Below are 24401 nucleotides of genomic sequence, written 5' to 3'. Positions count from 1 at the left end.
TTTGATTAGCATTGATGACAAATGAAGAGAGTGTAAACAAGGATTATGGACTAATGTATTGATATCTATTTATAGTTTGCTCTGGTGATTAGTGCTAACGTTACAAGCTGTATTGTTCACACAGTTTAAGATGACTAATTGACGACCATTTCGCCATTCATTTATTATTAATAGGGTTACAATTTAATTATGATAATAAATCGTCAGATTGCGTAAGCATTTATTTGTTTGCTTAGTTTGATTGTGCCTCTTGAAATTTGATTAAAGTGAAGATGCAAGATTTATCTGATCGTTACTGAGCAAGTAGGAAATTATAATATTTTTACGATTAAGAATCAATTTACAATTGATATTTGTCTTTAAATCAAAATAGATAGAGATGTATTTTTTATTAATTGGCCAAGAAAAAAGGGGTTGGACTAGCTCGGTTTACTATTCAAAACATGGTCAATAATATATTGAAAAAACCAAAACAATCTGATAATGAAATATTTGGCTTATTGAGTCAAGTTACATTTGAGATTTTGTACGATCGAGATTTTGACAATTTTAAATTTGGCAGATGATTGAAATAATGAACAAGATCTTGTAAATTGGTGGATTCGGTCGGTATTAAGACCGGACTGGTAACTTTTGGCAATTTTAGTGACTGTAACACTTGAAAGCTTGATGAGGGATTGATAATGTGTACGATTGCAGTTGTTGAAAAATGGGCGTTCATCATCATACGATTGGACGTGAAAATGGTATATCATTTTGAACCCAAGAAAGGCCCATGTTAGATCGATTATTATTATCTAAAGATGATGGCGAGGGAGATGGTGTTGATTTAGTTGATGGTTCTTCTTTAAAGTGCGCCAGACTTAATAAGCGATTTTTCCAGCTTTCTAGAGTAGCAGGGTCAACTTCGGTAAATATGATGGCATGAGGGTCATCTTTGTCTTTGGGTGGTTGATAGATTAAAGTTTTACTAGTTTCAACGGTTTGAGCAATTTTGTTAACAAGTAACTCCTGGTTATCTCGATACATGTTCACTACCTTGAGGTAGTGCACGTCTTCAGGCTTTTCCGAGTTTTCATTAACATCATAGTTTAATTCTCGTTCAACAAAAATGAATGCTTTCTTTGTGTAAACTATGAGCTGCCAAAATTGATGAACTCGTGGATTCCATTCACTAATTAGCTTAGTACTGTCTAATTTACCTGACTCTGGGTCGACCAATGGATGAAACGGTGCATTATCAAAAAATATAGACGGATAAGGGTTGTCACATTCGGGATAATTGACTGGGATATGGAATGTAAATCGAAGAACAGCTCCTTGATATAGCCCTTCGTGGACAAACAGTACACCAAACCATTTGAAAGGAGATTCGTATGATGGTATTAGATAAACATTTTGAATTGTTTGTTGTTGAAACAAAACAAATTCTTTCATCAAACGGTATTCAACAAAAAGTGGTGAACACACATCAGTTGTATGATCATTGTGTACTTCAGTCATGGTACCAAAAAGATGAATGATGCTCAAATTGGATAATTTCCAGAATATGGTGGAGAAAAAACAACCAACTAGCCAAAATGGTTAACTAAGAAATATTATTTATACAAAAAAATTAGCTAATGAATAAAAATTAATGATCAAGGCCTGTAAAGAATAAGAGAAACATTATTAGGGAGGTTTTGTTTGTTTACACCTGAAAGAGAGAGAAAGAGAGAGGTAAAGAAATAGAAAGTCTGAAATAAGCCTTACTTATATGAATATTATTCCAGTGGAAAAGTCATCAGGATGGCGATTGATTCAATCAAATAAATGACCCCATAAGAATTAAAATGTAATACTGGATCAACTTAATAAATAACCAAAATAAAAACAAAAAAACAACAACAAAATAGACTTGAGTGAAAAATTTAAATTTGGTTTGCTGTGAGACATAATAAGGGAAGGTTTAAAAATTTACAAATTAATCAAGAGCTTTGATCAATGGTTTTTTTCATCCTTTTTTTAATTGAACATGTATTATGCGCTTCGATAGTCTTTTAATTTAATGCTTTTCAAAATTTTCAAGGATAAATTGAGTGTAAAATTGGAATCTTCAATCTTTATCTCATCAGCCGTTTAAAGGTTTTATCAATTTTCTTGTGAATCTAAAAAGGGAAGATTGAATAGCTGTTGAAAATTGTTTCAATCAGTTTCAATTTCTGCAAGTATTATTTAAGATACTCTCAATGCAATTTAATGAGAAACTGAATGTTTGAAGTTTTCTAATTAGATGAGAATACGTTCGAGTTGATTTCATGATTGATTGGTTTTTTAGAGTAAAATAAACATTCTTAATGTTAACGAAAACAAGGTAATGAATTTGGATTAAAATAAGTTGAAATAATACAGACTAGGGTTGCATCGATTTGTAACTGTCTCAAGAGAAAGCCTTTCAAAAATTGAAAAATAATAATGTAAATAAAAGTGCTTCAATCATGTGGTCAACTTGTTAATAATTAATATTTAAAAATTATTGAAAATCACAAGAAATTTCATCTTCAGAAGATCCATCATCAAGATGATAGTAAGACATTAAAGCATAAAAACTATCTGTTTACAATATACATGGATGTGTACTTCGTAATTTTTAAGGAATTGATAACATATAATTATTGTAATTTCAATCTTAATTTGTCTGCTTAAAAAAAAGATCACGTTTATAATTTTCCATTAATTAGAGCAATTTTCATCACAGAAATTACTCTTGAGGTTGTTGAGGAAAATATCTCATGAATATCGTTATTTCTTCCATTAAATTGATCTTTTGAATCAAAATCTGGTTCAAAATACGTACATACTTTGCAGTATATTTTTAGGCTTAAATTATTCTTGAATATTGTCTTTTTTCTGGTTGTCCATTTACTCTCCTTTTTTGGGTCCTTTGGGTCGTCTTTCGGGTGCATCTTTTCGTTTGATTACAACTGGACCAGTGTTGTCATTGAATTCCCGGTTGTAGTATTTATGGGCTCCATCACAATAGGGAAACGTTGCTGATCTCCAACAGCGACATAAGGAAATCCTATCACCAAGCTCCTCAGTGATGAATGTATCAGCAACCTTTTTTTCATCTTTCCGAATAGAAGGATTAATCTTGCCAAGTCTCTTCAATTTATAATGGGTGTAGATCGCATAAGCAACGGCAGCAGTTGTTACCCCGTAAAGAATGTAGTTGGACACTTCACGACCTGAAATGGGTGAAACCAGTAAAGATAAATAAATTGTTGTTTAATCATGTTTAAGGTTGGAAAGCAATGAAAGAGAAATGGGAAAAGTGTGAAAAACGAGAGTAACCAAATAAGCTAGTCATTTGAGAAAATCAAATTAAAAGGTTGATCGATCAACAAAAAATGAGAAGTCACTAACAGTGTCAGCTTGAGTGAAAATTGTTTCATAAGGCCAATAAGTCCGGAAGGAATTTGAATCATAACAGACTTCATGATTGGTTGAAACTTTCAAAACGAGCATGGAAAAAATGAGAAATCTTTTGTTTCACACTTCACTACACCCGATGTTTAGTTTTATTACCGTACAAAACTTACCTTCTGTAAACATGACTAACAATTGATTTGGATGATACTTGTAAGGTGACAACAAGTTAATCAAATTGTGAAGGTTGATCTTGTTCTTGAAAAGCTGAAAAAGATACAAAAATAATCAAATTAATACAAAACAAAATCACAGGCAATATAAAAAAACTTACATTGAAATATGGATGGAAACCGGTTGTTCAACAGTTATGGTAACAAACATGAAATGATTCAAATTGGATATCACAAGATCAAAGGGAGACGCAGTCTTTGCTTAAGGATTTAGGTTTCAGGAAATACCAACGATTAGGAATCTTCCAACGTTTAACATTAAAATAACTAGGCTTGATTTGGAACAACATTTATAACAAGGTAACACAGTGAGATAAAGCTGAAGCTCTCAATAAACTCAATCTGATTAAGATATTGTTACGGTAACAATAAATAAATAAAAGCTATAAACTGTCTAGCATTCATATTTTTTATCAATTTTTCACATTTTGTTGAATAAGCTAACATTGAGGACAATGTTTGGTGTAAAAATGAAAAATTTAATTTAAATTGTTCAATAACACTCATCTGATTGAAGGTCTGTGTTAAATTTGCTTTGGTAATGGCTATAAATTAAGCCAGGGAAATTTGAAAAGCCAACAAACAAGAGTTGACCATTGAAGGCTAAATTGTTTCCCAAGGTGTAATTACAAATTATGTTTCGTCAAATTAGGTTTGTAATTAGCATGGATACAGCTAGGATGATTTAATGGTAATGAAGTCGACTCTCTATTAATGATTAACCCGTTCAAGTGATACGCATGAATAGGCTAACCATTTACGTTTGAAAACTCGCTTTTCTTCAGGCTCGGACGATTCTGGTAGAGAGAGAGAAAATTGACACTAATCATCCTTTCAGAATTGTTGATCACCTCCTCCAATCATCCAGCTTTACCTTATTTCTCAATGATGCTTTAATTAATGGAGGAGTTGCGGATCATCAAATTAGTAGGAGTGATTTGAAAAATGTTTCTCAGGTAATAGAAAAGAAGAAGTAGAATGTAATGTTTTTGCTGTAAATGTAAGTGAATGTTTGTGTGTATTGAGAAGGAAACTAATCACATAATCAGAATAATGCATTTTAACATTTGAAACTATTTTTTAGCGTCTGACCCAAGTTTTCATCCAAAATTTTCATTTCTACTTTTTTCCCTCTAAACAACAGCAGTTACAACAACAGCAAAGTCAAACGTAAACAGCAATTTATCTTCAATCATCCTTATTCTTTTCCTTTCCATTAAGTCTTTTTTAACTTTTGTCTCCATTATTGGTAAATTTGTTCAATCAAATCAATCAGTGAACAATAAGCAACGTTAACCAGCCAGTTTTCACCCTTTTTTAACATGTTTGCTTGCTAACTGCGGCAACAACAGTTCGTCCATAGTTTTACTCGCTCAGTGTGCTTTATCAAGAAACATTTAACCAAAGTTGTGTATCTGGACTCACAATGGACGATGATCAAACAAAACCAGAGTGTAAGGATAAAGTGATTGACAGATATCGTCAATTGGTCGATGAAGGCTCCTATGAAGTTGGTGTTTCACCCGAAATTGACCCAAGTGTGCCTCCTCCTTGGTATGATAAAGATAAATTCAAGCAAGCTCAATCGACGGCAGCCAAATTTTTTCCAAGGTAAGTTAATTTGATTACAACTCATTCCATCTCGTTTGATAGTCATTATGCTGTCAATAGATTAAAGCTGAAAAAATGAGCTGAAAATTGATCTCTTAGGTTTTAAATTTACTTACCTCTTGCATTTATTTTCACTACATGGTCACTTCAACTTTACAGCTAGAAATTACATGTATCATTGTGTTGCTTAATCGCTTGATAACTTGATTCAATCCGTTTTATCGAAATTTCTGCAGAATGTGATTAACGTCTTCATGTAAACTTTGCTATCTCATTACCATTATTAGTTTGTGAAAAAAGAACCTGAAGCAAGCTCAACTTTCACTTTTAACCATCAATAAACATGTTTTCCTCTTCCCAACCGGTCTTATTTTATTATTATCGTAATCAAAAACGGCAAAAAAAGATCAAAGCTCCCTTATCCTTGACCATAAGAATCACCTTGACCTGCTGATAGTGAATTGAAAATAATAATCGTAATAAGTGACAATTTATTGATCAGATTTGTAAATTTTTATATGAAAATGTAATACAGTTCAATCACCATTTATAACACATAATCAGCTTTATAATATGTTCAATTTTACAAACCAATTTCTTTGAATTAATGGAAACCAATTGTTTTTCATTACAGCTTGAGTTTCGCCTCATTCTCAGGATTATTGATTGGCATCCAGATTCCACTTTTCTTGGAACCATTGTTACTAACTGGAACACATGAAACGATTCCTAAACTGTTTCGCCGGTATCTGGATACAGTTCTTAAAGTACATACCTGGTTAGTAAGAGTTTAAACATGTTGATCCATTATAATGGTTGTAATAGTGTTAGTTTATCCTTATCGTTTCAAATAGGTACGGAGATGATCCATTTGAAGAGGGAAGTAAATCTTACAAATCACTTCGTCAAGTGAGGCGAATGCACAATAATGTTACCAAAATGATGAACGATAGAACTGGTCGAGTCCAGGGAAAAGATAAAATTTGGGTTTCCCAATGTCAAATGGCAATGACTCAGGCTGGTTTCTTTGGTCTTTTAGTCCTGGTACCTGGTAAATGTTTTGCTCATGGAATCAGTGACAAAGAACTGGAGGATATTATTTATCTGTGGAGAGTTCTGGGCTATCTAAATGGTATCAAAGATAAGTACAATTTGTGCTCAGGTAACTTGGAAGAGACTCGGGTTTACTTGAAACACATTTTCACCTCATTTGTCATACCACAGATTATACAGACTCCCAATCATCCTTATCCAATCGGATTTGAGGTAGCTAAAGGGATCGCTAACTCATTACGACCAATTAGACCAGCTATTAGATGGCAAACAATACTTTATTATTGGTATGAGATACTTAATATACCCTTTCCTTATAAACTCAGTATTGGTCATCGATTGCTTCTTGCTTTTAGTAAATTTTCATTTACAGTTTTATTACGCTTTCGCTTTATGTATAATCTATTTAATCGAGCTTTAAGGCGACGTGTCCAGCGAGCTGAACAATTCAAGGAAAAAATTGAATCAGCTTTAGCTGCTAAATATCCCGACTCAAAGTATTCAGCTGGATGTCCCTACAAATTAACCCTTGATTGGGTTTCATCCAAGCCAATTACTCCCTCTGATGTTATACCTGATATCAATGATAATGATACTCGGTTAAATGTTAAATTACAGTCAAGTTGATAATTTAATCTGATTTTTTCAACTTCACCTTGTTCAACTCTTTACATTAAAAAGTCACACTGTCCAGCCTGTAAATTATTGTAAATCTCATTATGATACTTAATTTTGCTTAAAAATTTACTTTCTGGTCAACTTTTTTATCGACAATACAAAAGTTAACCTCATTTTAATGTAATATAACCATTTGATTGTTATGAGGAAGATTAAATTGTTTCATGTAACTGACAGTTTCATTTACTAATGAACATTTTCAAACAACATTAGTAGGTAATTCATACGATTTGATGACAAGAGAAAATGAAGAACAAAAAATCTTAATTGTTGTACGTTATTAACCTTTTCTTGCCTACTTTTTGTTTCAATTTGGTTACATTTGATTGTTTCCTAACTGTTATCCAAATTAAAAAATAAATATTCCAAAAATTGTTGCTATTGTATTACATTTGTATGAAGCCGATTAACATCATAACCTATCTGGTCAATTGGATATTATCCGGATGATGATATTACATTAGATTGAAATACGCAACTTGAACACTTTCACAATCGGACAATTAACCCACATACAAGGTTATTCAGAAACGAAGGATTTGACGAAATAATGAAATGATCTCTTCCAACCCTTTCTTATCTGGTCTTGAAATATTTAGCATCGATCCAAGCCTAATTAACATTCATTTGTCCAAATTCAGTGACTTACTCTGTAAATATAAATGCTTTCAATGAACTTTGATAATGAGCCTTCTCATAAGACTTACTTGTTATTTATCACTCAAACTGGAATCAAACGATTTCATTTCATTATTATGCTTGAACACACATTTCACTTGTAATATATTTTTGTTTTAACAACAATTATCAACTGTTATTAGCAAAATTTAAGACTTCAATTAAAAGTCACAATTTGAAAGTCTTTCAATGAAAGAATGAGGCTTACTCCGCCCAGCGGTGTAAGATCGTACTATATACGTGTCGTTTTTTAATAAAATATGTCGTGTAACATAATTTGCTAAAATTTAATCTTGCTGTTCATTTATCAATTGTGTTTATTTGCTCTATCCAGGATCGTTTGTTTTATTTAAGCTGAAAAATGTAAGTTAATGATAATTAGGGCTATATTTTTATTAATTGCTCATTCATTTATATCTAGGGCTTCATCAACAAAGGTTACTTTTAAGATAACGTTAACATCTGATCCCAAATTACCATTCAAAATGTAAGTTTATATTATTTTTAATTTGCTACCATATTTATATGCCCTTATTAATTAATTTTACTCTTAATTTTGTTAGATTGAAAGTACCGGATAGCACCCCATTTACAGCGGTTCTTAAGTATGCAGCTGAGGAATTTAGAGTTCCACCAGCAACTTCTGCAATCATTACTGATGATGGTATAGGAATTAATCCTTCTCAAACGGCTGGAGATGTTTTCTTGAAACATGGATCTGAATTAAGACTTATTCCAAGAGATCGTGTTGGTAGTGGTCACTGACAATTATGACTGGATGAGCTTTCAAAACTGAATCTATGTTATGTTAAATTACTCAATGAAATCATTCAATTCGAAATTGAGTGATATGCTCTTTGAGTAGCGGTGTCAAATCGTTCACAAAATGTTATTTGAATCAACATTATTAAGATCAACTATTTTTACTACTAATTATCAATAAATTCTACTATTCCATGTTTAGGTATTCATCAATGTTAATTATTTTTTCCCGAACAAGTTAACTCTCCTTGATTTTAACAAATTAGACAAAAAAGAGACTTCATTTGCACAAACCATCAATTTCAATCCAGTTTCAATCGACCACTTAAATCACTGCTTCTGTTTTTGTTTTTTCATCTGATCCTCACTACAAAGATCATCATCAGCCGTTCCGTTGTTCCATATTTTGCCAGGAAATCGACTTAAATGCTAATATCATTTAACAATTTTTCAAGATCCCTATTGAAACATATTTTCAAACCACTGTATAACCAAATTATAATCTCAAATAGCCGTAAAATGTTACATCTAAAATATCTATAAATGCAAAATTGAAATAAAATATTAAATTTTTTGAGAAAAACCGCAATATATAATTTATTTATAATAATTTCGATGTAAAATGACCATTCTTTGACTCTAAATTTATTTGAATAAGAAACTATATGGATATCCATGAGCTTTGCTTCGGAAAATGGATAGAAGTAGACTGAAAAAGATTAGAGTAGATCCAAGACCAATCATGGCAGAAACTGTAATTAAACGAAAATTTTTGTTATTTCACAATGAAACTGACAATTTTGAGAACTGTGAGAATTTTTTTCTAGCAACTTACTCTTTCTCTTTCTGTGATCAGCCTTTCCTTTCATTGCTTCTGTGAGTAAAATCATGCCAGCACATATTGCTACATCTAAAAACAAGTTTGAAAACGATTAGGTTTGAAGATTGGATAAAATTAATTGAAATGACTTACTCAGTAATATTATAATATAAGTTTCGATTACAAATTGTGCACCGGAGCTATTGTGAATATAAGTCATTCCTGTTCCCTGGCGGTTACGAGTCATCAAAGGTGGACCTCTGATATGATTCCACATCTGACCAGATGTCATAACAAAAACAATGAACTGAAAGGAAATAAAATAGTTGGAATTAAAATGTATCATAAGTGTTTAAGATAGACACTAAGCTGAAAACTCACCAATGAAATCATTGCCCAAGAATTTCTATTATACAAGAAATCAAGATTGTTTCGTTTAATGTACAATAAGGAAGCAACAATCATCATAAGAGCCATGATCGCCAATGTAGTTGAATAATTAGGTGGTCTAATAACTCTAATTGGTAATTGTGATAGCTCAGAGACCCATTTTCCTATGGTTTCGGCAGCATAACCTTTTCTTTCAATCTCCATAACTTCTGGGGACTTGAGTTTACCCTTCTCTGAGAAATAGAGGAAAACTGGTGCTGATCCAATGCCCAATAGTTGGAAAACATCCGATCCTTCATCGAAATCAACCATTCCAAAGAATAATTTATTTGAAAATAATGGTGAATATCTCCATGAATTAGCGACAATACTATATTCTTCCATAGCTAGTCGGCAAACAGTACATTGACGGTGGGGTGACAAGGCAGTCAGCATTACAACAAATGAGTAATTACGGGGTAAACTTTTGGCTCCAATGTATTGTCTAAATTTGTCACCATTTAGACGTATTACAGGTTTACGAAGGGACAACTCAGTTAATTGTCCAACACGTTCACCAAGAGAAAGGGTATTCTGATGAAATGAAAATAAAGGAATACACAATGCATTATTGCAATAAGAGCTGTTAGACAATTGAAATTGAAAGTAACACAAATTTTGGTTAATGATTGACAATTACCTCTGATTTCTTACGAGCACAGGACACATAGGCTGATAGACAAATTAAAAATATAACAGTAATTAATTTATTTGAAGACATCTTTTCTTTCTAGTGGTAGTGAACAGGTGAAGAAGAAGGATGTTTATAATGCCCACTACAGGAATAGGCTGATGTTGTTACTGATATGATGGCGAAACAAATATACTTAATGGTGGCAACTTTGAATGACCAACAACAAAACAGATTAATTAATCAATTCCTTAATAAATGACAAAAGTTGGTCAAGTGACCAGAACAATTAATCAAAAATTAATAGGAGACTGTTTAGATTAACCTAAAGAGTCGGTTAAAAAAAGATTTGCCAACAAGAAGCTAGGGAATGAAAGCAATCTTCATATCGACACGTCAGAGTTCCATTGGGATGCTCAATAAAGCAATTTTTCTTCAAAATCCTTCAATTATCCTCGGATCAATCATTTGAATCTTCAAGTTATTAATCGAGGAAATTACTAACAACTTTAATCGTTACTGATTAATTATTAAGAGAATTAGATTTTACAAAATTATGAAATTTTCTTGGTTTCTACTACATAATATATTTTTAAATTGCTTTTCTTGATTTGAATAAAAAGACATTGCAAAGTGAATTTGAGCAAATTATTGAATTAAACTATTTTCTATGTCAATCTGTTAATAAGCAGAATTTATTGTTTTACTGAATAATTGATCAAATTCAGAACTGAAAACAATCTGAACCATTGAATCAGTTCAAGAGTAGACTCTTCAATTTCTTGAAGGATGCTATATTCAATCTTTGATTTATCTAAGATTCTTCAAGTTTTGTGCTTTAAAATTATAAAAATCGAATGCTGAATGTTTACAAATCAACACAATCAATATTTAATATGATTAATGTAGATAAACTTTCCAATTCAATCATAATTTGAGTTTCGGGCTTCAGAGATTTGTTTTACTTAAGGCTATTAGATGGCACTGTGAGCTTTGCTATAGCATAGTGCCATCTTGTGGATGAATTTGGTGAGTTTTAAAAGTATCGATAAAATTTAATTTATTGATTGCTAAAATTCATTGCATGTAGCTTTTTGGCATTTAATTCAATATCCTTAGTCAACTTATCAAAATTTACAATCAAAATTTTCAATTAAATGGTGATTTGCTTTGAGACATATGATTGAAGTTTGATCAACCGATTAATCGTAAAGGCGTAGTCATCGCTCATTGTTAATAGCCATTTTTGTTTTGTCTACTCTAAAAAAAATTTAATCGCTAACAAGTTAATTGTTTGAATTTCTCGGATTAAAAGCTGATTATTCGTTTCTTTAAAAAGTAAGTGATTATTAATTTTTAAATTACAAGCTCAGGAAGTTTAACCTTGATTTAGTAAGTTTTAACAAGAGTTTCTTAATTCCATTTGTATCTGTATCTCAAGAATTTGTTATTCAGTTGAAATTATTTGCTAGCTCAACTTTCACTTCAGTTAATTTGATTCTATGTTCTGCCCTCTCATCTAGTCTTGATGTGTTTCTTCCAGCTTTATATTGATTTTATTTTCAACCTTCTTCTATGACTTATTGATGTATATGATCATTATATTGTCTTTCATTTAATTTTAATTTCCTTTTCAGTAAAAAATGCCGATGCTATGTGGAGGTTGGGGTCAAACTAAAGATGCTGATGATTTAACTCATCGTATCGTAGCCCAGGTGAAACCGGAACTTGAACGTAAACTTAATCGAGAGTTTGAGCAGCTCAGTGCAGTAAGTTACAAGTCTCAAATTGTAAATGGAACCAACTACTTGATTAAGGTATATTAAAATCTCTAACGATGTATTTACGTAAAATGGGTGTATTTAAATCTATTGAAATTTTTGTTGCAGGCAAAAGCAAGCGATGACGAACATGTTCACATTCGCGTTCATTTGCCAATTCGATCCGAAGAAGCCAGTCTGGTTAATCACAAGGACAAAGTGCCACCCTCTGATGAATTGGAAGTTTTTTAATCAATTTCTCGATCCGATACGAGCCAAGCTCGCAGAGTCTCTTCCATTTTTCCATATAATTTCTAACAACGCAAAATAATTAGTTGTTTAACAACTTTATAACTCAACTTTTCAGTCATCTTCTGATTCATTCAGTCTCCATGGTTAAAAAGTGTTATTGATGTAACCCCGGTGAATATTCAATTGTATCATGAATAACTAAATAAGGTGTGTGAAATATTCATGATCTTGATGAAATAAAAAATATACATGTTTCTATTAATTCAAAGTGAAATTAAACGTAACAATAAACCATTTAAGAAACGTTAACAAGAAGAATAATGGAGATTGAACCGAAATTTTCATTCGGCAATTCTCATCGGTGAAATGTCAAACAGTATTACACTTAATCTAGTACCAGCCAACTCTAATGATAGTAATTTAAAAAACATATAGCAGTCAAATTTTATACAAATAAGAAAAGTCAATTAAGTTATAATAGTGATTAATCAATAATCAATATATCAAGGCCTACAAAATTTAAAAATGATTATCTTTATTTATTAGAGCATTTTTTATTAAGCCTTTAATATCCAAGATTTGATTGTTACAATGTCCATTACATTAATTAATATTGACTCACACAATTTGTCGATTTACATGATGTACATCAATTTCCCAATTAAATTATCGCGGTTCATTCTGAGCGAATGAGAAGGAAGAAAAATACAAAAATAAACATAAACATAAGATGACTTCACCTTCCCTTCCTCCATATCTTTTCACTGTGTTTACTCTGTATTCTTTTGGTGTTCACAAATGTCTTTTAAATCAACTTGATTTGCTAACTAGTCTGCTTTAATTGATGTTGTTATTTGTAAATATATATGCCATCTATACTCATAGCATTTCTAATTAGCTGATCAACTAAGGAATTACAGTGGCAAAAAAACGGAAAGGTGTACTGACAAATCCTTTGGATTGAAATGATGATGAAAAAGACTGGTATTGTTTTTGATGATAAAAATCTTCTTTGTAAAGCCAATTGTGGCTATTATGGTAACCCAGAATGGGATGGATTTTGTTCAATGTGCTATAAAAATCGTTCCTCTCTAATCAGATCAACATCATCACCATCTAAAAATTTTAGTAAAAGGTGAGTTTAGATCATGTTTTTATTTACTTTTCCATTGCCTTTTTTCTCATGCTTGACTTGCCCTTTCCGAGAAATCATTTTATCTAATTAAACAAAATATTAGTTCAATTATCTTCCTTATCTTCACTGTCTGGTTACAGTAAACAATCAGTTGGAAAGTTGTCAAAATGATTGAAAATACCAAAATAATCTACGATAGATAAAAAGATGCCGATGTTCTCATATTGTGCTTACTATCTGATTCTGCCTTTTGCTATTGCCCTTTTCTAGTTTTTAGTTTTAATTTTCTCTCATTTAGCTATTCAAATTATTTATTGATTTTGTCTGTTTTCCTTCATTTCGTTCTTAATTTATATCATGGTACTAATTTCTACTTTTTCTTTTCTCTCACCTAACAATAAAAAATGCTGCAAAAACAAACATGAAAAATCTAAAAGTGATTCACTGGCATCTCTCAATGAAAGTTTACCTGGTCTAACATCCCGCCTCTCGCCAATTCTGGGCTCATCTGGATCGCCAAATTCATCTTCATCTTCCCATCTAGCATCATCCTCAACAGGTCATCCAACTTCAACTTCTCCGTCAAGTTTCACGAAATTTGAGGAAAAAAAGAAACAACAAGTTGAAAAACGGAGTAAAACTTTGCGATCAATTTTTAAGCTTTCTTCCCGTGGTTCATCAGGCCTTAGAGATGGTTCAAACTCTAAATTATCTACCGGATCAATTAATTCTTCCTTACCAGCATCTGCAGCCAGTCGTTTAACAGCGTTAAAGCAGCAAAATTTTTTTAGTCTTGATTCTTTATCATTAGCTGGCGATGATGTTCTTAACCGAATAACTTCAAGCTCTGTTGGCTCTAGTGTATTAGGAACTTTAACGTCTAGCAATTCTACTGACGGTCCACTGGAAGATATTCATAAACAAGTTGCCAAAGTTATTGACAAGTTACACAATTTGTCGACTATCGAAGAAATGAGTGAAGTCGTTTATGAATTTTATACTTCGATGGCTGATCGTTTTGCATCAAATGCAATATATGAGGAAGTTGTCCAAGAATCTATTGACCAATTAGTTGATTATACTGAAACTAGGCTACTCAGTACACTGTACAATCCAATTTTTACCCGAATTTTGACTGAAGATGAGGAAAAAGATCTTAAAATGCAAAAGCGAATCAAAAGTCTCAATTGGATTATGACGGAACACCTTGAATTGGAGCTTGATTTAAGGAATCCAGAGATACGAGATTTATTAGATAAAGCAATATCTGATATAATTGAAATGGGATCAAAACAAATTCCTTTAGAAAAATTAGAATGTATTGTTAACTGCTCCAAAGCTATATTTGAATTATTACAAGTTGCTCGAAATGGCCCTGTCTCTGCTGATCAATTTCTTCCGGCTTTAGTATTTGTTGTTATTAAAGCTAATCCGCCATTACTCCATTCCAATATTAAGTTCATTAATCGCTTCTCAAATCCAAGGCGCCTGATGTCGGGAGAGGCTGGTTATTATTTCACCAACCTCTGTTGTGCTGTTGCTTTTATTGAGAAACTCAATGGTGAATCTCTTAACCTTCCCGAAGAAGATTTTCAAATTTACTTGAATGGTGAAGCTCTTCCTCCTGGTTATATTCAACAATCAGCTTATCTTAGTGAACCATTGAGAATTATGTATAGTAATGCTGTTCTTCTTAAATCATTGACGGAAAAACATACCACTTTTGAAACAGAAGTTCGTGAATTGAAAGAGAAGATGAAATCTTTTCGAGATTCAATGATGTCCAAAATTGATTCTGTATCGAAAATGCCTCAAATCACTGTGTCTCAGGAGCTTAGGAGAAAAGTGTTTGGATCAAGAGTAACATTAAGTCCTCTATATGATGATTTAACTCAACCAAACAAAGAAGGTATTCTGGTTCAAATTGAAGATTTTCCTCCATCATCAAATTCATCTACAAAATTAACAGCACCATCACCACCACCACCACCTTCATCGTCTTCACTATCAAACACAAAACCAGTTGTAAATACAACGAATGAGGATTCAGTTTCCTCAAACAGTGATTTACTCAACAATCCATTAATGTCTGGTCAATTTGATGCTGATTCAGACCAAGTTAATCTTCCAGAGCCTTTGTTACCTGAAATTATACAAAAATGATTCTATCTGACTAAAAACTTCTTGTTATCAATTTCCTAGAAATCATCATTGTGGTTAAATCCAAGAAAATTTTAACTCATGTCCATATGGATTTTTTTTCTGTATGATTTATTAAGTTCCTTTTCATGTCAATATTTTTTTTTCTTCCAATGTTTTACTCTAGAAACATCTAGTCTCGTCAGTAATTATGTAATTATTCATTGAGGAAGTTTTCAGAATATTCAGATTATCATTAATTTTCAAAATTTTGAGAGCCGAATCAACAGTTTCATGCTTAAGTTGCTCAGCATTGAATTGTTTGTGGTTAAATTTAACTGTAAATTGTGTATTGTTGTAAACAGACAATTTCTGTCAGCTAATCTATTTTCCTTCGGTTTTCTTTCTTCTCCTGGTTTTTAATTGTTTTCCATCTCTTTTAAAGCATTTTACTCAACATTTAAATGCACAAATTTGAAAATAAAGCATTTACGAGATTTTATTCTAATCCATTCACGCTCATCCAATTTCACTATTATTGTCAACCTACCTCACGTTTCCTATTATTATTATATAAAATGTCTCTTCAGCTTATGTCACTGAATGGATTGAACACATGAAATACTCCACTCAAAAAATTACAATGAACATTGTTCTATCTAAAAGCAATTGATCAATTCCGAGAAAGATAAAATAATTTTCTGAGATTGAATCTAGCTTAATATGAAAAATAATTCATAATTCCTGAAACCATTAAAAATGGTCTGAACAATTATAGATAAATAATGACGGTGATGAAGTTAATAGGCTGATTTATGGTCCATTATTTCTTATGGCTGTCGATTATAATGTAAGGAACGCCAATACATATAGCAATAAATTGAGTCTGAAGGATGTTTTTTTGCCCGTGATTATACATCAATTTTTGTATTATGAGTGAGCACAAAAGATATTTTAACTAAAATAACCTTTATGGTTATCATTAATTTACATTAAAGATAAATAGAAAAAATTGCCGACTAACACTTGAAATACAAAATCACTGGGTACGATTAGCTTTGGTAAGCATATAAAGAAGTATATTAGGTTAAATGAACTATTAAAAGGCAATAAATCGCAGGTCAGCTATATCTATTCATCTTTTAGATGTTGCTTTGTTTTACTTTTATCTTTTAACGCTTTTTTGCAGTCAATGTGCAAATTGTTGAGGTCAAATGTTGAGACTACATTGGCCTGAAATGAAGCGAAAATAAAATACATTAGTCATATACCGTAGACGATGATAAGGTTGGAAACAATAATAATGAAAGTTAAGAATCTTGCTTATTTACTCACATAGTTGAAATTGAATGTGACAAGTTTTCCGTTATTTGAGACCAAAGGCCGTCTCATTTCTTCTTTACCATTTTTGACCAGAATTAAAGTTGGCATTTGTTTACTCAATGGGGAAGTGTTAATTTTGTATTTATCAGCAACTTCAGGGTTTCTCGATAGTTCAACTTTACCAAACTTGAGATTGTCTAAGGCGTAACTATAAAAAAATGATAGATGAAATGAAAATGAGAATTATTCAAAGAAAATAGAGAGGAGTTGTCCATAATTAAGGAGCATTGAATAAGCGCAATAACTAACTTTGCTGAAAGTTCTGAGAAGGTAGGTGCAAATTCAATACAAGTAGGATTCCAAGCTGCGTAAAGTTCAATCAGCCAAACAGTCCCTTTTTCTCGTTTTATGCTTTCTTCAAGATCGTTTCCATTAAAATATGTCATATTTTCTGGCCCTTTGTAACAGGGTTCAGGCATCAAAAGAAGGTGAACTGCAATGAAAAAAAAAACTGCATTAAACATGGATTTCTCACAAGAAATAAAAGTCTTACGTAGGCAAAGAACTGCGAACAATACTCCGTACAAAGGATCGGCTAAAAACCAAAGAAGCAATCCAGCCAATTTTGAAAACATACAGGCAGTTCCAATGTATGGAAGAAAATTGACAGCACCTTTGTAAACATTGATTAGTAAACATTAGATACTTCACTCGGATAATTCAATATGACAAACCTTGTTTCCTAGTTCTGAATACAATTATAATAGCAGCGAAGAACAAGATTTCACTTTCTTTCTGGAATAGAACACGAGGGTTAATTAATCTTCAACTTGTAACATTATGATTAGTTTTAACTTAAAGGTACTAACGTGGTTTAATGAGCAAGAGTCAAACAAGTATGTACAGAAGGGATGAATTTTTCTCATGAGGATGAATGAGAGCGACAGAATAATGTTGACCAGATAATGTGGATGAAGGACTTTACGTAAATCCCGTAAAGTGATGAGAGCCATCTTGTAAAATAATTAGAATAGAAGATTAACTAAATATTACAACTAATTAATTGAGATTACTAGTTGAAATCACGATTAGAAAGTCAATGAGATCATTGTAGCACACAGAGCATAGTTATAGACATTGAAAATGCAATTGATGAAATACGTAGAGCAATTCAAGTTAATAAATTAGATAAGATTCAGAAGAAAAATGATTAATCAATAAATTACAATTAGACTTGTTCTGTTCATTAACACGAAATGAAAAGATGAGAAAAAAACGAAATACAGTTCACTATTACAGCTGAGCTTAATATCACTCTTTTTGATGGGTAACAGCAAATCAAGAGACTTTGTCTGCTAACTTGCGCATTGCTCTTTAAAGGTATTCAACATAACTTTCAATTTATGATTCAATTCACAAGTTTGATTCAACACATCAAAATAATTAATTTGTTTCCTGTTCTGTAATATCCTTAAATTTTCATCACTTAACTATGTCATTGTCAAAACTGGGCTTTAACAATTCTTAAATATTAATATCTTCTGGCAACCTAACTTTTCTTGGTTGCCATTCCGAAAACTATTAGCAGCTTTATGCCTCCGAAACATTAATTTATGTTAATTTTCCTTTTATAATCAAGTCTAAATGTGTTAATTTATTGAACATTTGTCCACGGAGAGTTCAGAGTTGTGAGCTCAATGAGGTTTCTTTGATTAATTCAATACAAGTGGCAGCTTCAATATTTGGATCCAGCAAAAAGCTTGGAAACAATAGTTTAATAAAATAACTTTCACAATTTACAATCGTAATTTAAAACATATAAACATTTGTAAATAATCAAAATCTATTGATAATTTCATTCAAATCCTTTGATCATCTTTTAACAAAGGCTAATACTTTATAACTTGCAAGATGAAGTCCAACAATCCATGCTAAAGTTATCAAATATCCTTGATACGCAACTGGAGTTGATGCTGGTAACCCTCTAGTCATAATGGTTCGGAGTCCCTCAGCAGGTAGAGTCGCCGGTAAATACATGGTTGCCCATTTCGCATAATACGGAAGAGTTGTATTAGTCCATAAGACTCCTGAGAGAGTGAAAGATCCAAGTAAAATGGCGTTACAAACAACTGCACACGCTGATAAAGTCGGTAATGCTGAAGCAACCAACAGTCCTGTTCCTATTCCTGCTAGACATTGGAGAAGCAACAAACCCAAAGCTTCGAGAGGCGAACCTTTACAGGGAATCTCGAGCAGATAAATGGATAGGAAGAAGATGATACAAGTTGAGATTGACGAGAAAAGAAACTGAGTTGTTACATGAGAGATTATTATCTGACCAATTGAAACACCAGCTGCATAATTGCGTTCAAACATTCCATCTGTTTTATCTGTGATTATTACCAGAACCATGATGGCACAAGAAATTGAATATGTAATGATGACAATCAATCCTGGTCCACCAAATCCTCTAACACCAAGATAATCGACTTTTTGTTTCTCTCCGAAAATGGTTTTCTGCAACTTGATGGGCAATTGGCCTACAAATGGGTTTAAACCTTTATCACGAAGGGCAGCAAAAATGAAGTCCTGATAAATTTCATCGATGGTTACTTCAACAGTAATCATTAATATTTTACCAGTAATGTCTCCATGAATTTTAACGATGGAATCATTTGCTACCTTGTCAAACTCCTTTTCAGCAAATCGCGTCTTTAAAATGATTGACGAGGAAAAGTTGGACCTGATGACCATGTAGCCCCAAAGATTCCGAGATTTAACATCTTCCCTGGCTTTAGTTACACTTTCATAGGGAATTTTGTTGAACACAAAGGAATTAAATTGTTGCAACAATCTTAGACTCAAACAAGGCTCTCCTGGTGCCAAAGCGGAACAGTTTTCACGGTTTATTATACCCATTTTAAGACCTTCAGGTGTCCCACCGATACAAGCACAATAGGTTATCACAACAAGCAGAGGAACAATTATACGACCCATTGTTGGCTCGGGTCTGCGAACATTTTGAATCAACTGACGCCAGACTAAACAGCGAAAGCGCATTGTCCAATCATCAACCTCATCTGCCATTGGTGCAGATGAAGAGGATAGAGGTGAGTTTAATGATGAGGTCGATGAGCTATCCGATGAATTTGAAGACGCTGAAGATCTACATTGTGAGAAGAGAGCCAGTTTAGGTACATTTACTTGACTGTTGGCCTTATCATTTGAATTGTTATTCCCGTCGGATGGCAACACTTCACAGGAAATTGTCTCATCAAACTGTTCATTGCAACTACTTTCAATGTGAATGTCTTTTGAAGAGGTTGATTCGCCGTTTCCATTGGACTGGTTATGTTCCTTTATTTCACTGGTATTATGAGTATTTTGACTGTTCAATCGCACCATTTTAACATTGTCAACAGACATTGGATAATTTGAGATCGTTTCTTTCGGAAAATTTAGATAGTCGTCGTCATCATCACTTATGTCACTTTTGTCACAAACTTGGTTTTTACTTCGTTTAGATTTTTTCAATCTTTTGCTGACACAAATGTGAAATAAAACTTCTTCTAATGATTTACAAGAGTATTTTTCCATTAAATCCTTTGGAGGTCCTTCCACCAGAACATTTCCTTTATCCATGAATCCTACTAAATCAGCTCTTCGGCATTCTTCAATATAATGAGTAGTAATAATCACTGTTATCTTTTCCTCAACCGTAAGCTGGACTAGAAACTTCCAAATCCTTTCTCTTAGTGCTGGATCAACTCCAACTGTTGGCTCATCTAATATCAACAATCTTGGTCTATGAATTAAAGCAGACATTAGGGAAACTCGCCGTTTCTGGCCACCAGAAAGCGTTCCAATGTATTGATGTCGATCAGGAATATCAAATAGTTTAAGTAAAAGGTTAATTTGCTGGCAAAGAATTTTTGGTGGCATAAGGTAAAGGTTACCAAAATAGATGAGCATCTCTTCAACAGTCAGGTCATCGTGAAGAGCAATATCTTGAGGCATAAATCCAACCCCAACACCAGGAACTCCACTTTCAGGTGAATTTACATTACAACCAAAGATTGAGATGTCACCTTGATCTGGAAGTCGACATCCCATGATACACTTAAGTAAAGTTGTTTTACCACATCCACTCGGTCCAAGAAGTCCATATATCCTGCCCATTGGTATTGTTATACTAACATCGTTGAGAACAACATTGCGAGCAATTTTAGGTCCATAAGAGACTTGAAGCTTACGAACTTTCACAGCAACAATTTCCTCTTCCTCCATTGATTGATCACAGATACAAATCACTTAAACAAATTTAATAATGTAAATGGGCTTCAAGCCCAGGAAAGCTTCACAAACAATAGTAAAAGGTCAACATTCAAATTGTCAGCAAATATGATGACAATGAGAGAAGGAAATTTTGATTAATAAATGGTGACAGTTAACGAAAAATTGAATATCATTCAATGATGATGGTAATAATAAACGTTTACATTCATTTAAGGCAAACATCTTTTCCGATTTTTTTCCTTCTTCAACCAAAGTAAAGCGAAAAATGGTTTCAACATGAATCGAGGGATAATCAGAAGATAAACTGAAAAGTGAATTAAGGTAATAAAGTTGAGATCACAGTTGGGAATGAAACTAAATCAATATCAATATGTTAGTTAACCAGTCTTGACAATGAATAAGTAAAGCAACTGCTATTCCCGAGGCTTCTTTACGCTCTAGCTTTTAGTGAATATCATTAACAATATCATTTTCAAGCATGAACAAAGTAAAATAAAAATCTTACAGGATTGGTTCAATGAATAACCTAAATGAATAAAAGGCAGAAAAGTTTCAAGGCAAGGAGTGAAACTGAAAGAGTGGGAAAAGTGTCAAAAAACTGGTTTTCAACTCTCTTCCATCTTAATCATCAATGTTTACAGGGTATTTTTGAGAGAACCTCATATCATTATAAGCATCATTTACAGGCAACAGTTGGCTTATAAACTTTGCTGTGAAAATGAAAACTGATATTTAATCATCTTACCTTGACCATCATTTTTGTTTCAACATCAATAATTACTTTTTTTCCTATTTTACTACCTTTACTTTCAATCCATTATATGGCACTAAAGCCAGCTGAAAAGTTTTATTATAACACATAACCTTGTACAATGAAGTTTAGTATATTTTATGAATTCAAATGATCTCGAGATTCATTTTCATTAACTGCTACAATTAGAGTCTAAAGATTGCATGATAAATTGTTGGTAAAAAACGGGTAAACCTGAAAACGCAAGTGATTCCTGTTTGTCTTTGAAAAGATTGTTTTAGCATTTAATTGAAATGCCAATCAATTTTGTTATTTTTGTTGATGTTTATGAACCCAAACAATAAAGACCAGAACAAATTTTTGGTAATTTTAAATTTAAACAGAAAATCGAAGCTTGAAGATTTTTAATACTAATTCAATGTTACAAAAGTTTGGATACTAACAATTTTTATGATAATTTGTTGAAATAATATTCAAGTAATTTCATGCTATTTTTGTTCATCCTATGAAAGATTTATCAATTTTGATAGTATTTGAAGTAATTCAAAGTTGGTCAAAAATTGACAAAGTTTATCCGTGAATCATGAAGTGAAAAAACATTAGGATAAAATTTTTCAAAATCGTGACAATTTAAATATTTTAATTATTTTAGCTTCATTTCGTTACCATAGATTCATATTCAATGCACTTTGTTTTCAAATAGTCTTGATTTTCTGGTTTCAAGTTTTTAGAACTTGCAATTGTTACTAAAAAGACGCAATTAACACAATCGTCACATTTATACACAAATTGTAACGGATCGGCACAAATAAGCTAAAACGGGTAAAAATAGATTCCTTCAAATTTAGACTAATGTTGGTTTGTAGGGACATGGAAATTGAGCCCATTTATGCGATTTAAAAGTTTCTCTGATAAATAGTTTTTGAGAAAATCGAGTTCAATGTTGAAACTTCGATCGATTTTTGTACAGTTGTGTGGCCAGATATTTCCTTAAAAGTTATTTCTGTGATTTAACTTTTGATTGCCAACCAGAAAATGAGCTTATTTTGAGAAATAAAGTTTTCTGTTTCTTGTAAAGCAGATCAGTTCGATTTTAGGTTAAACCTGATTCTTCGAGTGACCGCAAAAGTTAGAGAGTCAAAACTCATTTTCAAACTCATAAAAATCGTCGGTGAAGATCAATATGCAGTTACTTTTTTTCCTTTATAAACAGTTCTCTTTATTTTAGCTATCTGTCTAAAAACTTTGAACATCGATATCTCGAGAATGGTCGCACTTATAATCATTATTCTTTCAACAATTATTAGATTCTATCCTGAGATATGTTATATTGAAATATTTGTTGCTTCGAGATCCGAAAAACATTATACTTTGTACTTTATGCAGGTAATATTATACTTCTACTTAATATGTTGTTAGATTTGCTTCCTGGTTTACAATAATGCATTATAAAGGCAAATGGTTATCCAAACACAAACCTCATGATGTGTTAGATGGATATTCGTTATTCATGGAATTAGGTTACATTTTTTCTGATATTTAATTATATAATATTATAGCCCATTGTATAATCTAATGATTAGTCAAAGAATGGCGATTGCCAGCGCTACCATTCTTGAAATATCGATGTTCAAAATTTAAAGATCAATGGTCAAAATTAAGAGAACTATTCATAAACTGAAAAAAGTATCTGACTATTGGTATTCATCAACGATTTTTATCAACAGAAAATGAGTTTCAACTCTTTAACTTTCGCGGTCACTCGAAGAATCAGGTTTAACCTAAAATCGAACTGATCTGTTTCGCAAGTAACAGAAAACTTTATTCTTTAAAATAAGCTCATTTTCTGGTTGGTTATTAAAAGTTACATCAGAGGAATAAGTTTTATGGAAATATCTGGCCGCACGATCGTACAAAAAGCGATCGAAGTTTCAACTTTGACCTTGATTATCTCCAAAACTATTTATCAGAGAAACTTTTAAACTGCATGAATGGGCTCAATTTCCATGTTTCTACCAAACTACAAAGTTTAAATTATTATAATTAAAGTCAAATAGAAAGAAATTCATTTTTACCAGTTTTTGTCAACACGCCAAAGTAAAAATTTACACAAATCAGCGAATGGCCAAAAATGGGTAAAAATTAATTTTCTTCAAATGAATAGACTGTTGATTTGTAGAGACATAAAAACTGAACTTATTTATGCGATTTAAAAGTTTCTCTGACCAATAGTTTTCGAGAAAATCGAGGTAAAACTTGAAACTTCGATCGTTTTTTGTACAGCAACGGAAGCATATTTTTTCATGAAACTTATTCAACAGGCGTTACGTTTGATGATCAACCAGAAGATGTACTTATATTATTAAATAAAGTTTTATATTTTCAGTAAAACAGATCAGTTCGATTTTCAATTAAACCGATCATATTCTGTGACCATAAAAT

General features: G+C 32.2%; 9 protein-coding genes across 11 annotated transcripts; 4 read left to right on the top strand and 5 right to left on the bottom strand.

Annotated features, from left to right (window-relative positions):
- Positions 1-352: 352 nt before the first annotated feature.
- Positions 353-1907, bottom strand: peo (ubiquitin E2 variant domain-containing protein pendolino). 2 transcript variants are annotated; one of them, XM_015937469.3, is made up of 2 exons: positions 1753-1907; positions 353-1647 (listed from the first exon to the last, which is right to left on the bottom strand). In XM_015937469.3, exon 2 carries the CDS (start codon positions 1501-1503, stop codon positions 724-726), a length of 780 nt encoding a protein of 259 aa, XP_015792955.2. In that variant the 5' UTR covers positions 1504-1647; positions 1753-1907; the 3' UTR covers positions 353-723. The 2 variants fall into 2 exon arrangements, with proteins under 2 accessions (XP_015792955.2, XP_015792956.2); XM_015937470.3 differs by having other exon boundaries at positions 353-1588.
- Positions 1908-2461: 554 nt separating this feature from the next.
- Positions 2462-3896, bottom strand: LOC107369401 (CDGSH iron-sulfur domain-containing protein 1-like). The gene is made up of 3 exons (XM_089269023.1): positions 3743-3896; positions 3582-3675; positions 2462-3227 (listed from the first exon to the last, which is right to left on the bottom strand). Exons 2-3 carry the CDS (start codon positions 3592-3594, stop codon positions 2902-2904), a joined length of 339 nt encoding a protein of 112 aa, XP_089125149.1. The 5' UTR covers positions 3595-3675; positions 3743-3896; the 3' UTR covers positions 2462-2901.
- Positions 3897-4015: 119 nt separating this feature from the next.
- On the top strand, positions 4016-7357 carry LOC107369507 (uncharacterized). The gene is made up of 3 exons (XM_015937468.3): positions 4016-5252; positions 5887-6030; positions 6107-7357. The coding sequence occupies exons 1-3, from the start codon at positions 5068-5070 to the stop codon at positions 6930-6932; spliced, it is 1155 nt and encodes a 384-aa protein (XP_015792954.2). The 5' UTR covers positions 4016-5067; the 3' UTR covers positions 6933-7357.
- Positions 7358-7926: 569 nt separating this feature from the next.
- Ufm1 (Ubiquitin-fold modifier 1) lies at positions 7927-8628 on the top strand. Its single transcript, XM_015937509.3, has 3 exons — positions 7927-8024; positions 8083-8148; positions 8225-8628. Coding segments are annotated over exons 1-3 (270 nt in total). The 5' UTR covers positions 7927-8022; the 3' UTR covers positions 8427-8628.
- A 364-nt stretch (positions 8629-8992) lies between these two features.
- Ostgamma (oligosaccharide transferase gamma subunit) lies at positions 8993-10662 on the bottom strand. The gene is made up of 5 exons (XM_015937507.3): positions 10313-10662; positions 9625-10206; positions 9397-9550; positions 9259-9333; positions 8993-9175 (listed from the first exon to the last, which is right to left on the bottom strand). The coding sequence occupies exons 1-5, from the start codon at positions 10391-10393 to the stop codon at positions 9069-9071; spliced, it is 999 nt and encodes a 332-aa protein (XP_015792993.1). The 5' UTR covers positions 10394-10662; the 3' UTR covers positions 8993-9068.
- Positions 10663-11583: 921 nt separating this feature from the next.
- On the top strand, positions 11584-12577 carry LOC107369405 (cystatin-B). 2 transcript variants are annotated; one of them, XM_089269018.1, is made up of 3 exons: positions 11584-11641; positions 11941-12120; positions 12193-12577. In XM_089269018.1, exons 2-3 carry the CDS (start codon positions 11947-11949, stop codon positions 12313-12315), a joined length of 297 nt encoding a protein of 98 aa, XP_089125144.1. In that variant the 5' UTR covers positions 11584-11641; positions 11941-11946; the 3' UTR covers positions 12316-12577. The 2 variants fall into 2 exon arrangements, with proteins under 2 accessions (XP_089125144.1, XP_089125145.1); XM_089269019.1 differs by having other exon boundaries at positions 11584-11695.
- A 502-nt stretch (positions 12578-13079) lies between these two features.
- On the top strand, positions 13080-16097 carry LOC107369542 (rab5 GDP/GTP exchange factor). Its single transcript, XM_015937506.3, has 2 exons — positions 13080-13450; positions 13888-16097. The coding sequence occupies exons 1-2, from the start codon at positions 13281-13283 to the stop codon at positions 15611-15613; spliced, it is 1896 nt and encodes a 631-aa protein (XP_015792992.2). The 5' UTR covers positions 13080-13280; the 3' UTR covers positions 15614-16097.
- A 444-nt stretch (positions 16098-16541) lies between these two features.
- On the bottom strand, positions 16542-18167 carry LOC107369567 (thioredoxin-related transmembrane protein 2 homolog). The gene is made up of 6 exons (XM_015937530.3): positions 17782-18167; positions 17647-17707; positions 17466-17585; positions 17222-17405; positions 16925-17120; positions 16542-16822 (listed from the first exon to the last, which is right to left on the bottom strand). Exons 1-6 carry the CDS (start codon positions 17923-17925, stop codon positions 16721-16723), a joined length of 807 nt encoding a protein of 268 aa, XP_015793016.1. The 5' UTR covers positions 17926-18167; the 3' UTR covers positions 16542-16720.
- A 479-nt stretch (positions 18168-18646) lies between these two features.
- Positions 18647-21723, bottom strand: LOC107369561 (ABC transporter G family member 23-like). The gene has a single exon (XM_015937523.3). It carries the CDS (start codon positions 21197-21199, stop codon positions 18785-18787), a length of 2415 nt encoding a protein of 804 aa, XP_015793009.2. The 5' UTR covers positions 21200-21723; the 3' UTR covers positions 18647-18784.
- Between the last annotated feature and the right edge of the window lie 2678 nt (positions 21724-24401).

The sequence above is a fragment of the Tetranychus urticae genome, chromosome 3 (assembly GCF_039701765.1).
Source record: "Tetranychus urticae isolate SD_2017Ah chromosome 3, NJAU_TeUrti_SD_1.0, whole genome shotgun sequence".
Lineage (NCBI taxonomy): Eukaryota > Metazoa > Arthropoda > Arachnida > Trombidiformes > Tetranychidae > Tetranychus > Tetranychus urticae.
The sequence above is the reverse complement of the archived record's forward strand: the minus strand, read 5'-3'. Positions and strand labels throughout refer to the sequence as shown.

Coding starts and splice junctions, on each gene's coding strand:
- LOC107369561 (XM_015937523.3), bottom strand. CDS start 21,199: ATGGAGGAAGAGGAAATTGTTGCTGTGAAAGTTCGTAAGCTTCAAGTC.
- peo (XM_015937469.3), bottom strand. CDS start 1,503: ATGACTGAAGTACACAATGATCATACAACTGATGTGTGTTCACCACTT.
- LOC107369567 (XM_015937530.3), bottom strand. CDS start 17,925: ATGGCTCTCATCACTTTACGGGATTTACGTAAAGTCCTTCATCCACAT. Junction 17,586..17,646: donor ATTCAGAACTAGGAAACAAG/GTTTGTCATATT, acceptor ATGTTTACAAAG/GTGCTGTCAATTTTCTTCCA. Junction 17,121..17,221: donor TTCTCAGAACTTTCAGCAAA/GTTAGTTATTGC, acceptor ATTTTTTTATAG/TTACGCCTTAGACAATCTCA.
- LOC107369542 (XM_015937506.3), top strand. CDS start 13,281: ATGATGATGAAAAAGACTGGTATTGTTTTTGATGATAAAAATCTTCTT. Junction 13,451..13,887: donor TCTAAAAATTTTAGTAAAAG/GTGAGTTTAGAT, acceptor AAAATCTAAAAG/TGATTCACTGGCATCTCTCA.
- Ostgamma (XM_015937507.3), bottom strand. CDS start 10,393: ATGTCTTCAAATAAATTAATTACTGTTATATTTTTAATTTGTCTATCA. Junction 10,207..10,312: donor GTGCTCGTAAGAAATCAGAG/GTAATTGTCAAT, acceptor TCATTTCATCAG/AATACCCTTTCTCTTGGTGA. Junction 9,551..9,624: donor CTTGGGCAATGATTTCATTG/GTGAGTTTTCAG, acceptor ATTTCCTTTCAG/TTCATTGTTTTTGTTATGAC.
- Ufm1 (XM_015937509.3), top strand. Junction 8,149..8,224: donor CCCAAATTACCATTCAAAAT/GTAAGTTTATAT, acceptor TAATTTTGTTAG/ATTGAAAGTACCGGATAGCA.
- LOC107369405 (XM_089269018.1), top strand. CDS start 11,947: ATGCCGATGCTATGTGGAGGTTGGGGTCAAACTAAAGATGCTGATGAT. Junction 12,121..12,192: donor GAACCAACTACTTGATTAAG/GTATATTAAAAT, acceptor TTTTTGTTGCAG/GCAAAAGCAAGCGATGACGA.
- LOC107369507 (XM_015937468.3), top strand. CDS start 5,068: ATGGACGATGATCAAACAAAACCAGAGTGTAAGGATAAAGTGATTGAC. Junction 5,253..5,886: donor GCAGCCAAATTTTTTCCAAG/GTAAGTTAATTT, acceptor TTTTCATTACAG/CTTGAGTTTCGCCTCATTCT. Junction 6,031..6,106: donor GTTCTTAAAGTACATACCTG/GTTAGTAAGAGT, acceptor CGTTTCAAATAG/GTACGGAGATGATCCATTTG.